This window comes from Ammospiza caudacuta, chromosome 16, assembly GCF_027887145.1.
Source record: "Ammospiza caudacuta isolate bAmmCau1 chromosome 16, bAmmCau1.pri, whole genome shotgun sequence".
In the NCBI taxonomy this organism is placed as follows: Eukaryota; Metazoa; Chordata; class Aves; order Passeriformes; family Passerellidae; genus Ammospiza; species Ammospiza caudacuta.
Window position 1 is genome coordinate 11,854,757 of NC_080608.1, and position 13,455 is coordinate 11,868,211.

The following is a 13,455-nucleotide window of genomic DNA, read 5'->3' on the forward strand; positions in this document are numbered from 1 at the left end:
TTGGAAGGAAGAAGTGGTTTAGAGCGGCTTCACTTTTATCAAAAGGAGGGCAGGGTGAAAGTAAAATACAGAAACGGTTTACGATTTGTGTTTGGAGACCACAGCATTGCAAATCTCCAGCAATGCCTGGCCTCAAGGCAAAAATCATACTGCACTGCTCCCAGGGCAACCAGGAGTGTTACAGGAGGAGAAACTGAGAAAATGTTCTTATTTCAAATTAATTCTCAGCTGGAGTCAAGGTAAGTCCATTATAGCAGAATTGACGGCTTGACCCAGCTTTTTCCTGAACAAGTTGATGTCAAATGATTGCTAACAACACTTTTTAGTCACTTCAGTGGCAGTTAAGTCACTTGACTGGCATCATAACAAGGGCACTGCATGAGATTTCCACTACTTAGCTTGTGTCCCAAATGAATGGAGAATAATAGAGATCTGCACAGTCAAAATCATTCAAAGGAAATAAAGCACCTCATAAAATTTACAAAATGCTCTCAGACTTGAGTACTAACACAGAAAGCCCAAGAAAAATGAAATTCTCACAGAGTAAGATTTCATAATTAAAGTTTTTTTTTATTTCTTCACTTTTTCTTTAATACAAAGCTTTGGCATCAGCAAATTTTATGAAAAAATAGAATGTACTAAATAATTGCTTGTGCTGCATGATCGATAAATGATGCATAAAAATAGGTGTCTCTCTCCAAGGCAATCGGCCGGAAAGCGTTTCTTCAATAGCATTCTGCTCTGCAGGGCAGAAAAAAAGGAACAAAAATATTTATGTTAAAGTTAATAGTGCCAATACTAAAAAAAAAATCCTGTAAAAGTAAGTTAGTGAAAAATGACTAATTATACAAAGCCAGAGCATTAAGAGATGTCTGCATCTATCAAGAGGTCTGAGCACTTCTAAGCTTTTGAGGACACTCCATCTGCTACTGAAAACTTTCTCTAAGTGGTGCTATCCAACCTTTGGGCTTTTGGGTTCAAACCCACACTCACACAGTAATTTCTGACTGTTCCCTAGGAAGCAAGGTAAACTTTGCTGCTTCTGTTCCTTTCAAACACTGCCTAAAACTTGTTATACTGGTGCTGTAAGGGTATTTTGAGACCTAAAGAAAGCAGCTTGTTCCTTATTTTATCACTTAGACAATGTTTAATTTTATCACAACTATTTAAAAATGCATGTGTGTATAATTATACACACACACAAACATACATATTCACAGTTAAATATGTATATACTCACAACTCCAGAACTAATGCTCTAAATAACTATGTTTAAGCTGTGAGAAGGACACAGTAAAGAAAAGGTACAGGATATGTTTTTAGGTGAGTTTTAAAGCAGAATTTCCGGTCTTTTACTTGCATCAGCATATTACATGGCCACATTCTTGCTACTGTTGTTTTTCAATAAGAAAACCCCCTCAGAGTCCTCTTGAAACACTACCATAAGAAAGGCAGGATATGCCAGCATTGCTTTTTACATGGAGAGCAGCATAAAAAGCAGGTATGCTGTTTAATAGAAAATGCAATGAGAAGGAGCTGCCATATATCTGGCATGATAATCAGCACAGGAAATTCTTTGTCTGGCACTGGGAAGGTGTCAGTGAAACAATAAATCTTAGCATTAGTGTCATTTTAAAGAGTCTAAAATGAGTAATTGAACCCAGCAGCACTTGTGGAGGCTGCTCAGATCCCAAAGGATTCAGATGAAGAGCTGCTGAGGTTAAAGGCCATAGCCAAGAACCTCAGTTACACAAATAAGTGATTTTTGAAGCTCTGGCTGCTGGGTTGTGAGTTTTCTCAAGTCTGTCTCAAGCACACACTTGATGTGCTTGCATTTCAATTCCTATCACTGAGAACAGGAGCTCTCCTTGTATCAGCACACCCTTTGTTTGTACTGAGGGAACATCACTGTGAAAACACTTTGCTGGAGGCCCAAAGTCCCTGCCAATGTGCAGCAGCTTGTCCTTGCAGTAAAAACAGTCCCAGATCCCACTGAGCAACAAAAAGAAGAGTTGCAAGGAAAGGCAGAAATGCAGCTGCTATCAGTGCCCATATCTGGATGAGACTTCATGGGCTCCAGCTTCTCCTCCTTTCCCAAGGACGTGCAAGTGCCCAGCAATGCAGACATTCCTGTTCTGCACCTCATCTTGCCCCATGCTTTCCCAAGCTGCTTTTCCAGGCAGATTAAAGATTAACTATGTTCAGCTGCAGCTCTGTCACCAAGCTGCTGATTGATGGCTGCAACTTCAAGATTTTGACAAATGGAAAAAAAAAATCAGTAGACTTGATAGGGATTTTTGAAGTTCTAAAGTTTTCTTCATGAAGCCCTTTTGGAATCAGCATATGAAAAGAGGAGGAAGATTTGCAAATTAGTGGTAATCAAAAATTCATGATGACCAGTATTATGGACCCTCCTGAAGATCATTAGCTTGAGATTGCCTAAAATTTTACACTGGAGACTCTTTGATACCTATAATTTTACACTGGAGACTATTAGACATATTTCCATCTTATTGAGGACACCTTATACTTTCCAAATAAAAAAAGGAAAAAAAAAATCCAAGCCCCTTCTCTTATCTCAAAGAAAAAAAAAAAAAAAACAAACAAAGAAAATGTTTATAAAGCTGCGTTTCCCAGCTGCATTTCTTTGGATCTCACCCCATGTCTGGTAGAGAGATCAGCACTTTAATAGAAACTCAGCTGTGGCAAGATGTTCAGAGACAAAGAAAGATGTTGACACTTTGCCTTCCCAAATAAAAAATGAAATTAAGATTAAACATACATCTTGAGCCCATGTACACCTACATAAAAATGACTAGATGTACCTGGTCAACAGATCTGCAAAATAGATTTATACTTGGCCACACACAGAATTATAAAAAGAAGACTGAAAGTCATCTGCTAGGGTAATTTCTTGTCCAGCCTGCCTGAAAGGAGGCTGGGGGTTTCCAGGTTGAAAATGTGCAAATTAGGAATACAGGATTATTTTTTTTTTTAATATGAAATTTGACTATAAAATTGAGGTGGAAACTGTAAAAGGTAACTGCTGGTAGTAAGTTTTGGCTCTGGCAGGTGAATTTTGAACATAGGAATTTAATGGCAGAAATCTAATGTTTACCTAGAACATAGATCATAAATATTCTGTTTTCCCCTTTTCATGTCTCTGCTTAGCAAAGAGATTTCCTCAGACAACCCAGCTAAATATAAATTAAGAGGGCCTTTACATGTCACCCTGAAACCTGCTGTTAACAGAGACATTCTATTTGAGAAAAGCAGGAAATGAATTTGATTCCTTGAAAACTCCATATTCCCCCTTCTGCTGGTTTTTATTCCCAACGTTGTCCATGACACACACCCACCAGAAATGCACAGAAACATCTGAGTATTTACTTACTCATTAGCATTCAAGCTAGCTGTGGCTTTGATGATCATGTAGCAGAGTGTAAGGGCACTGAGGAGGCCAAAACTGGCAATAATAAACCATTCTTCTGTTGACAAAGGAAAGGGAGGAAATCACTCGTGGGAGAAAGCGATGCCAATATTTCCCTCAAACACCACTGGCGGAAGGCAAGAGGCTTCTAAGCCATGACTGGCCCCAGGAGGTGAAGCAGAAGGAGGTTAAGCCACAGAGTTACTGACTGGAGAAGGCTAGCAAAGAAGAAGTGGAGAGAGGTGCAGAAAAAAAGCATGGCACAAACAGTATTTCCTGCCTGAGCCCAAGGGTTAGTGATAAAGAAGTTACTCAACAATGTAAAGTGAAATGCAGGATCAAGGGGAGATGTAATGAGAACTCTGTCCATCCCCAGGTCAGAAAGACGACTGTCAGGCTGGGTTAGGTTTGGTGAGATGCAGTGTTTCACACAAGCACACCCCAAGTACTGTCACACCTCAACTGTGTCTTGGCCCCCTCCCTCCTGAATTCATGTTATAGTGTTATTTAAAACCCAACAAAAATCAGGATAGATTGCTCAACAGTAAAACATAACTACAGTTTTCTACTTAAGAGACCGATATACCCACGGAAAAATAAATTCAATACTAGGGTAGACACAAACACATATTAAATAGAAAGTAATACAAAGAAGTCTATCAAAGAGTGTTCACTATTCCAAATTCTCTCCAGGATCAACCTGGCATACAGTAACAGTTCAGAATACAAACTCTGCTGTTGAACAGCTTTTGGTTTAACTCTGATGCACCAAAGAATGCATGTGTCATCCATAAATACAAACATTTCAAGAGCCCTTTCTAAGGCTTTACTTTATATACATTGTCAGAATGAACTGTTGGTGGTTATTTCTTGTTTTACCCTGGCATCCCATCTGTGCACAAGCAGCACTACAGCTGGGAAAGACAGTAAAAAACACCTTCTGAATAGGCAATTAGTAAAAAGTGAAAACTACAGTTCTCCCACCCATGACAAGGAAGCAGCACAGAACAGATCTGTTCTTCCTCAACACAACTGAGTACAAGGTGAACACTGGATGGCAAAGTGACTTACTGGCTTTGTGGAGAATCCAGATTTTGTATGTGGATTTTTCCCTCTCAGATCAGGGCATTTCTAGATATGGACTATGTTTCTTATGACATGAGGTTTTTTTTTAAATGTGACATTTACTTAGCTACATCACCTAAAGAAACACTTTTTATGAACTGCATTGGTTTCACTGCCTTGTATACATGTATCAGTGGCAACCAGTGTCACTAAGTTCAAAATCTAGATCACAGATGCACATAAACAAAACACAAACAGAAAATTAGACTATTGTACTGCAAGGATTCTATTTTTCAATTCAGCCAGAAAAACAACCATACATGCATCAACTTGAGACTGTACAGCATATGGAAAACTGATGCAATTCCACCCAATCTTTGTGGAATTTATTATAGTGCTATTGTACATTAAAAACCCTAGGTAAATTCCAGTAAGTGGAAATTTTCCATGCTACTCTAACAGATAAGAGCTTTCAAGCAGTGCAGGAACAGTTTTCTGATGTTATAAAACACTTGGACAGTACTTAAATGTTGGCACATCAAACGCTTTTTTAAGTCACAAATTTTGTAAGAAAAAACACCTGCTAAGTGATGTCAGAATTCCAGTAGAAATGTTCTCAAGGGAAAAAATGTCTGCAGAAATAGCTATCAGCTAAAATATTTATATTTAATAAATTATGGCATGTAAAGTATTCTGAAGGGATAAATAACAGTTTTGGCAATCCAGCTTCTTGTGCTGGTTACCGAATTCAGGAAGGTTATTTTGGTGCCATTTCAGTTCATCCTGGGTTCTTTGTACGCGGATCTAAATGGATATACCATTAATAATGGAAATGTTGGCACTGTCATACCCAGAGTTATTGGTTCCAATAAGGAGCATATGCCTCTTGTAGAGACGCAGAGGTCACCTTTGTCCCTGCAGGGACATCCATCACCAGGGCCCTGCAGCACAGAGGGACACACACACACACACACACCACGGATGCTGTAGACGGTGCGGGAGCCGAAGGACACTTACTTGTCACTGCAATGTTGATCTCTCCTGACCTTGGTGTCAGCTCCCCGTCCTGTGGCAGCTGTGACATGCCTGAGGTGTGCAGGGGCTCCAGGCTGAGGGAGCTGTCGGTGCCGAAGTCGCCGAGCGCCGAGCGCCTGCTCGCCGGCTGCCCCCGCGTCAGCCTCTCCATGTCAAAGGCGACGTTATCTGTGCACGGCACGTTGGGCTGGGAAAAACACAGCTCTGCGTTACACTGGGGAATGTTCTACCTGCAGCACTCCCACACACTGAATGGAACCACACACACACACTTTGTTCAGCTGCTCTGGCTGTTCTGACGTCACACAGGTGAGAAACACATGAATGAACAACTTCTACCTTGTGGCATTCACATGCTCTGAAATAATTCCTTCGCCCAGGATTTTTCTCCTGGGAAGCTGAGAAGCCTCAGAGAAAAGGAAAACAATTCTTATCTCATTTGCTTCTCCTCTGTTTTGCTCATGTGGAATGTGGAGATTGTTTACCCACAGGTGATTGTTTCATTGGATTGGGGTGTGAGTTGTTTTGACTCATTGGCCAATCAGTGCCAAGCTGTGCTGAAACTCTGGGAAGAGTCATGAGTTTTCATTATTATTTTTTTAGCATTTAGTAAGTGTCTTTTCTGTATTCTTTAGTATAGTTTAGTATAGTATTCTTTAATATAATAGAGTATTATAAAGTAATAAATTAGTCTTCTGAGAACATGGAGTCAGATTGATCATTCCTGCCTTCATCAGGGCATTCCCAGCATATACAATACTACCTCTTAAAGAGGAGAAGGAAGAAGCAGAAAAAAGGACTGAGATAAAAGGAAGGGACTCAAATATACCTATATCATAGCCTGTGCCTGTATGATTCACCACAACTATGAAAACTCTGAATTCTGTATCATCTTCTAAAAACCCAGGGATGTTATTAACTGCAAAAACAGGTCATCCACAAAATATCTGCTACTATTTCTTAGGAAATGTGCAAACTTGCGACTGACACAGCTAAAAATGGAGGCCTGATTATTCTCACTGTCTTGAAGAAAAAGCCACTTTAGACAGTCTCTCCATATGGTCTTCTCTTACTTTGAAAAGAGCATCACTCCCACTTTGTAATTTTTCCTTCATACAGGAAAGATTAAAAATATCTGCTTTGAGGTTTTACTGCTATCCCTTTGTGAACTGGTCAATGAAAGAAGTCCTCGGGGATCCCTACGGACATGAGCTGCTTGAGGAAAACTCACTGGCCTTGGCTAGGGCAGGGCTTTTAATGTGCAAATTTAAGACTGCCTACAGGAAGCCACAAGAACAAGAACTTCAGAGAGTAAATTTAAAAAGAAAAATTGAAAGGACTTAAGAAAAAGGAAGATTACAGAGAATCTAACATACTTCCGGTAGATACTTGTCATAAATGCAAATATAACAATATATTCTCAACTACCAACTAGGGAAAGAAGGAAAAACAACAAATTGGCACCAAAGAAATGTAAAAACCCCCAAATATTTTCTGAGTAAGGCTACTGGAACACCCTGCCCCCACTCTCCATACAATTATTCTTTCTATTTTGGGTCTCAGACATGGGAGGAAGAGCTCACAACCAAACAACTTACCACAATTCCCAGTGCCTTCAGAATGTTCAGTTTACACATTGGACATGTACAGTGCTCACTGAGCCATGGATCCACACAGACTTTGTGGAATACGTGCCTAGAACAGAGAAGGCACATACATAATTTGCAAACAATTCTATTTAATACAATGAAAACTACTCAAACTGTTGGATAGTTGTTTTTTTTTTTTCTCATTTTAAAATACATGCAATTCTTAGAATTGCCAGTATTCTGTGCTAATTGCAGTAATTTAAAGAATAAATTAAAAATATTGTTTGTTGTTGTCTCTCTCTTTATTAATAGGAGGAAACACTTGATTTTCATTCCCCCTTCACCCCTCTCCCCATTTTATTGTGGATATGAGTAGTGGATGTAAAGTAGAAGAATGAAGGTAATGCCATTTCCACCATAACCTTGCCTACAGTCCTTTCTCAGTTCTGATGCAAAATCTTGAGCATAAACTTGGTAGGAAGAGCACAGACCCATCAGCTGTCAATTTTGTTCACAAGTCAGTGGAACCAACCCAAACACACTCCTGCTTGACTTTGAAAAGGCTTTTATAATTATCACATTGAAGCAGAAAGAAGCCTTTCCCTGCCATCCGTATTTCTCGATATCAAGAGGGAAAACATGTCCATCACCATACGGTTGTCATAAAAATAAAAGGAAAGGCAAACTGGGCTTTCAGAGATGGAAAGGCAAATTGGGCTCCTACTTGCAAAGCAGGGAACTCTGCAATAGGCAACAGTCTGAATTGCCTCCTACATTGCATTCAAAATCTTAATAACATCCATGGATATAAATGTAAATGTTGGATTGACATAAACCAGTATAACAAGAAAGGACTATGCAAAGACCAAAACAAGGTATACAAATGAAAGGAAGTTAAGGAAATGCCCTCTTAGCTTTTCAAAAGGCAAAGAACTTTTCAGAGCACATTCATGGCAGGAATGGGTATCACAAGACTGTCTACCCAATATAGCTTTAGCAAATATGCATAATAACCCAATCTGAGTAACTGCCTATATTAATTCCTATGATAAGAGCCCTGGTCCTTCATTTCCAGTGGTGCTGATTTCAGAGCAAGAAGCCAGTAAGAGCAGGCACACCCAAACACGACAGACTGGTGATCATGACAAAGATCAGCAATTACAAGGGCTGCTTAGTCAGCAAAGAGCTGTGCTCTGGAGCCAGCAGGGAAAGGGCAGGGGAAGAACAAGAAGGTCTTGGCATCTATTTGAAGCATCAGCAGGGTCTGGAAGAGGTGGCCATGTGTGCCCCAAGGCAGCAAAAAGCTGAGATACTCTCTCTGTCCCCTCCTTGCTCGGGTTACACTTATGCTCTGTGCCTGAGAAAGCTCATCATGGAATCTGGGAGTTCTTTGCTCCCTATCCCTTGGGATTTTAAGACCAAATAAGACATGTTACCAGATAATTCTCTCTAAAATCTCTGGAAAGCAACCTGAAAGGCCTTCTGAAACTGTTAAACATGACAAAAGACAGTATATAATCATATAACAGTCTATGTCTACTCAGGCTGATGGAGAGACTAAAGAACATCAAGGTAATGAAGTTCTAAGCAGCTACAGCTGTATGTCCTACCTGTACTAACTAAAGATGCAGAATTAGGGTGTAAAATAATTAACAGAAGATGGACAGGTAGGAAAATAATTTTGCTCATCTCTATCCCAGATAATGCAGGAATAGAAACTTAAAAGGACCTCAGTTAGCCACTTGGCTGGTCTGTGTCCTCTAGCAAGCTGGTAATCCCAAAATCAGGGTATGTACAGGGCCTTCTGTTTAAATTATCACCCTAAACAGACTCACTTCCATTATTATTAAGTCTTAATGCATTCCCTTTATCACTCACAAAACTACAGGAAACAATGTTTAGAAACTCTGGGTGATACATAAAGGCTTGAAATATTCTGAAACATACAGAGATACTATTTTTCTAAGTTAGGTAAATTATTACTTTTATTTACTTATGTTTGAAGTCTCCCGAGTCTATTTTTTAAAGTAGAACAAACCTGAAAATCTAGTATTTTGGGCAAGAGCAGACATCAAGACTCCACAGAAATATGAAAACAGCTTTATTACATCATTATTGGCTAATGAGTGCTGTAGAAGCACTCAGATCAAGACTGATATAGATGCCAACATGTATCCACTAAATATTATGAGTTATTTTAAAAAGTCATTAGCACTTTGATATATTTATATACACAGCCCAATTGTTCTTATGACCTCCTAATTCTTTGCTTTTAGTTCCTAAATCTTCAAGGATGTTTATTAATGTGTTTCAAAGAAGTGCAGTTCTCCAAAGGTTATTGATGTAGAAAGCATGGCTCTGCTACTACTTACAGTTTCTCTACCTCTTAAAAAGTTTGCTGATAGCATCATTGTGGCTCAGCCTCTGTCTGGATTTCTCTGTTTGCAAGAGTTAAAAAGCAGTTATACAGCAATGACGACAGCAAACAAGAATTATTTCAAAACCTCACCCTGACAAAGTAAGCCCTTGCAATTTCTGCTCTCATAAACCTCCTCCATCTTCCTACTTCTGTAATTGGTATTCCAAGACCATAAACGTGACGAGTTCCCAGCCAGCTGCTCTTGGTCATGACAGCTGCTGACGTTCCCCAGGAGCCTCACACTGGGAGCCAGGGGTGACACTGCCTGAGGAGTCATAGCTGGGAGCCAGGTGTGACACTGCCTGGGGCTGGAGGATGGGAGCCAGGGGTGACACAGCCTGGGGAGCCACACGTTGGGAGCCAGGGGTGACACTGCCTGGGGCTGGAGGATGGGAGCCAGGTGTGACACTGCCTGGGGCTGGAGGATGGGAGCCAGGGGTGACACAGCCTGGGGAGCCACACGTTGGGAGCCAGGGGTGACACTGCCTGGGGCTGGAGGAAGCAGGGCCAGCTGCCAGGCTGGCAGCACTGACGGAGTCTCCCATGCAGGCACAGCTCCAGGCAGGTGACCTGCAGGTATTTTTCCACTCTGTCAGCACACCCAATCCAGCTGCCCTCCAGCTGGTAATAAACACCAGAACACTGACTCTTGTACAACACAGCTTCTTTGCAGCATTTCACGGGGGAGAAAGTGACTTAGGAACCTCTTTTGGTGGTGTAAGGTCTTCAAATCCACACATCACAAAAGGAGAAGGGTTGAATGATTTACAAGTTCTGTTTCCCTAGAGCTCACTACCCTTCCCTGCTCTCAGTGCAGCATCCCACCAAAGGGACTTTTGCTGCTGCAAACAAAGCAGGTTCTTTGGCTACTGCTGGAGGCAGCTGCTCTCCTGGCTCTGGGGTCCAAGGCACTGCAGGAAGCAGAAAGGACGCCATCAGGACTCTATGTTAATTTGGTCTTAAAAAGGCAGCTATTTGCAGCAGCACAGAATCAAATATGAAAATCTGAAAATCTAGTTTAGTCACTTTTGTCAATTTCCTCCTTCTTGCCCAGGACAGGAATGAAAACTTTCAAAAGCCATTTATTTTATAGTATTTGCTACTCTTTTAATTATTTTCCTATCTTGTTAATTCATTCCTTCCTTTCTTGGCCATCTTTCTGCCCTTTCCAATGTCATTTTTTGTTCTTCTCTAACCTGTCACTTTGCTCTCCCCTTCCCTTATCTCTCATTAATCCTTCACACTACCCACTCCTGATCACTTTTCACCTAGTGCCTGTTCAGCCCCTAGGTGCAACAGTGTGATGGCAGAATAAAGTTATCTGAATAAGGAAAATTGTCCATGAGGTTTGTCTTTTGCTAGGATCCCTCTCACATTTGTTTCCTCTACTCACTTTTCACTTACATAATGACATTCACAAAAGACACATTCCTCAAGCTTGGAAGCCTAAAACAGATGGCTGCTTGTCCCTCTCTGCACTAAAGCTATAGGTATGTCCACAGGCTGCTGGTACTGAACACCTCTCTCTGAAGCAAAAATGTACTACTGCAAACAATGCAGTTGAATTTCTACCATTTCACTTTAGTTTATTTTTAAATTGGCCACAATTTCCCACATGTCACTAACCTTTATATCACAAATGTGGTGTTTCACTACAGAATTTTAGGTGCAACTTGCTCAGCTGCTGGTAGATTTTGCTTGCTGTGTGTCTGCCCAGAGCAGATTCCTCTGCTGAAGCACAGTGTGACAGACCATACTTAACTGCAGAGAACAACTGTGCTACTAAAGGGAAAGGCTACTTTTAAATTGATGAAAGCAGCAAAGATGTCACATGTCAGTGATTCCTACTGTCTAATGATTACAACAAGCACAGTGAGAACTTCTAGCCTTTTATTTGCTTCCTCTTGGTCAAGTGATTTTCTCCATGGTTTCCTTGCAATCTATTTTGTCATCTGTCTTAGAAACTCTCTTGTAGGCTTTGTTTTATTGTCTGTGTGCTGTTTTTTTCTTTTTTTTTTTTACCAAACATTGCATGCTGCACTAAAATAGAAGGTTGAAATATGAGGAAGCAGAAAGGAGTTAAACCTCCATAACAAGATTTGGGGAGAAGCATCTCAGTTACTGAAGATTGAAAAATTTCACATGGAATCTGAAATTTACTGGGCCCATCTTTGAAGGTACTAGTTGGCTTTTCATCTACAAATATAAAAATGTCTTGTGGAAATCATCCATCTCACTGTGTCTAGCCTAGAAGGTTTTGCACTTAACTTAAAAGCTGGGCTGCAGCAAATGAAAATTGAGATGTAAAAATGAAGTAGAAAGCGAACATAAAAGTTGTCATACAGCCTTTGGCAGCAATGTAATCTGAGTCTTTGCTGACCTTACCTTCTTGTGAAGAACAGAAAATGATCTACACAAGAGCCTTGATCTCGCCTTTACATGGGAAACTGCACTGGGGCAGGTTGTGCTGAGGTGGCAGCCAGGTGCACCTGCATGCAGCTCCCTGAGCAGCCCCAAGCACCCCTGAGAGCCCAGAGCTTCCTGGCTGCAGGACTGCAGCTCAACAAAGGTGTCTGAAGAAAAAGGACTTTTCTTATATTTTTTTATAATTAAAAAAATAAATCAATGATCACCTTGTTCAAAGGGTCTGTATTGTATCTGTGGATATCAGCAACATCTCCACTGCTTGCAAAGGGGCAGCTGTTTAGCTAAGGAAATTGGCTTTTAATCCCAACTCTGCCTTGTGCTCAGTGGGAACAGCTGTTTTCCTGCGAGGGAAGAGTCATTCTCTCTCACTGGCAAGGGCTCCTCCTGCCCTCTGTTCCGTACCAAGAGAAAGGCACAGAAGAGTGGGACTTGTGACCTTTCATTCCATGTCCTTGAGCCTCACAGTAGAACTACACAAGAGAAGCTTTCTTAAGAGGCAGTTTACAAAACAATCATCTCAGTGGTCCAAAACTGGTGGGCAGTTTCCAGAAGTTCCTCCTCTAATTTCTGAATAACCTTCTGCATAACATATCAAAAGAGCAGGGCTTAATTCACCTATACAAACTTCACTTGAGATTGCAATAAATGATGTAACTCTGAACTATTTACTTTACACTAGGGAGTACATTTTTCAGGGCAAGAGGACATCAACTTTGAGTAAAAATGACTGAATTGTAAAAAAGAAATGCACATACATCCACATGACCAAAGGCTCCTAAATCTTTCCAATATGAGACCTTCTATTCCTAAATATTTTATTGAGAGCTTCTAAATAATCAGTTGTAGGGCATTTTAGCTAAACAACACTGAGAATCTAAAACAGGTCATTGTTTCCTGCTGTCCAAGAGGTAAGGAACACAGAGAACAGCAAATCAAATTAGATTTTTGGCTACAGAAGTATAATGCACACATATTTTGATCAGTAAGATAGAAAATAATAAATAAAATAATACTGTTTTCCTTTTATGATTATGGAAATACCCTGCACATTAGAAGATATTCAAACTATTCAGAACAGCCTGCAGGAGGATTTAGAAGACTATAATGAGCCCTTATGTGCTGCTGCCTGACTGGAGATCAACTCCAACACATGACTTTGCTTCTTCTGGAGTATCATGCAGAACCATTTATGTACCAAGCACAAGCCAAGTTATTGGATCTTGCTGCAGATATACAACCTAATTTACATGTGGGTTTTGTGCCTGGAGATGAGGAGAACACTTTGCATTTTAGAACACAAGGGAAAGATGTCCTTGGTAATGCTTAATGCCACCAAAATGTATGATTCATCAAAATCAACCACCAGGTGGAAAAGTATTTAAAAGCATCTCAAAGAGAAAATGTCCCAAAACAACTCAAGAATGGAAGCAAACTAAAAACCTGTAAATGTCAACACAATGCTATAAAAAGGGGAGGAAGTTGTTACATTT

General features: G+C 40.4%; 1 protein-coding gene across 2 annotated transcripts in view; it reads right to left on the bottom strand.

The window, feature by feature from the left end:
* Positions 1-549: 549 nt before the first annotated feature.
* Positions 550-13,455, bottom strand: part of RNF130 (ring finger protein 130) — a 42,914-nt gene continuing 30,008 nt past the window's right edge. Inside the window, exons 6-9 of one of the 2 annotated variants that reach the window (XM_058815305.1) lie at positions 7,129-7,225; positions 5,513-5,717; positions 3,395-3,488; positions 550-741 (exon numbers count right to left, since the gene is read on the bottom strand). In XM_058815305.1, the coding sequence (XP_058671288.1) occupies positions 726-741; positions 3,395-3,488; positions 5,513-5,717; positions 7,129-7,225 (412 nt within the window). In that variant the 3' untranslated portion in view covers positions 550-725. The remainder of the gene's footprint in view (positions 742-3,394; positions 3,489-5,512; positions 5,718-7,128; positions 7,226-13,455) is intronic. The other variant, XM_058815304.1, reaches the window with a different exon arrangement.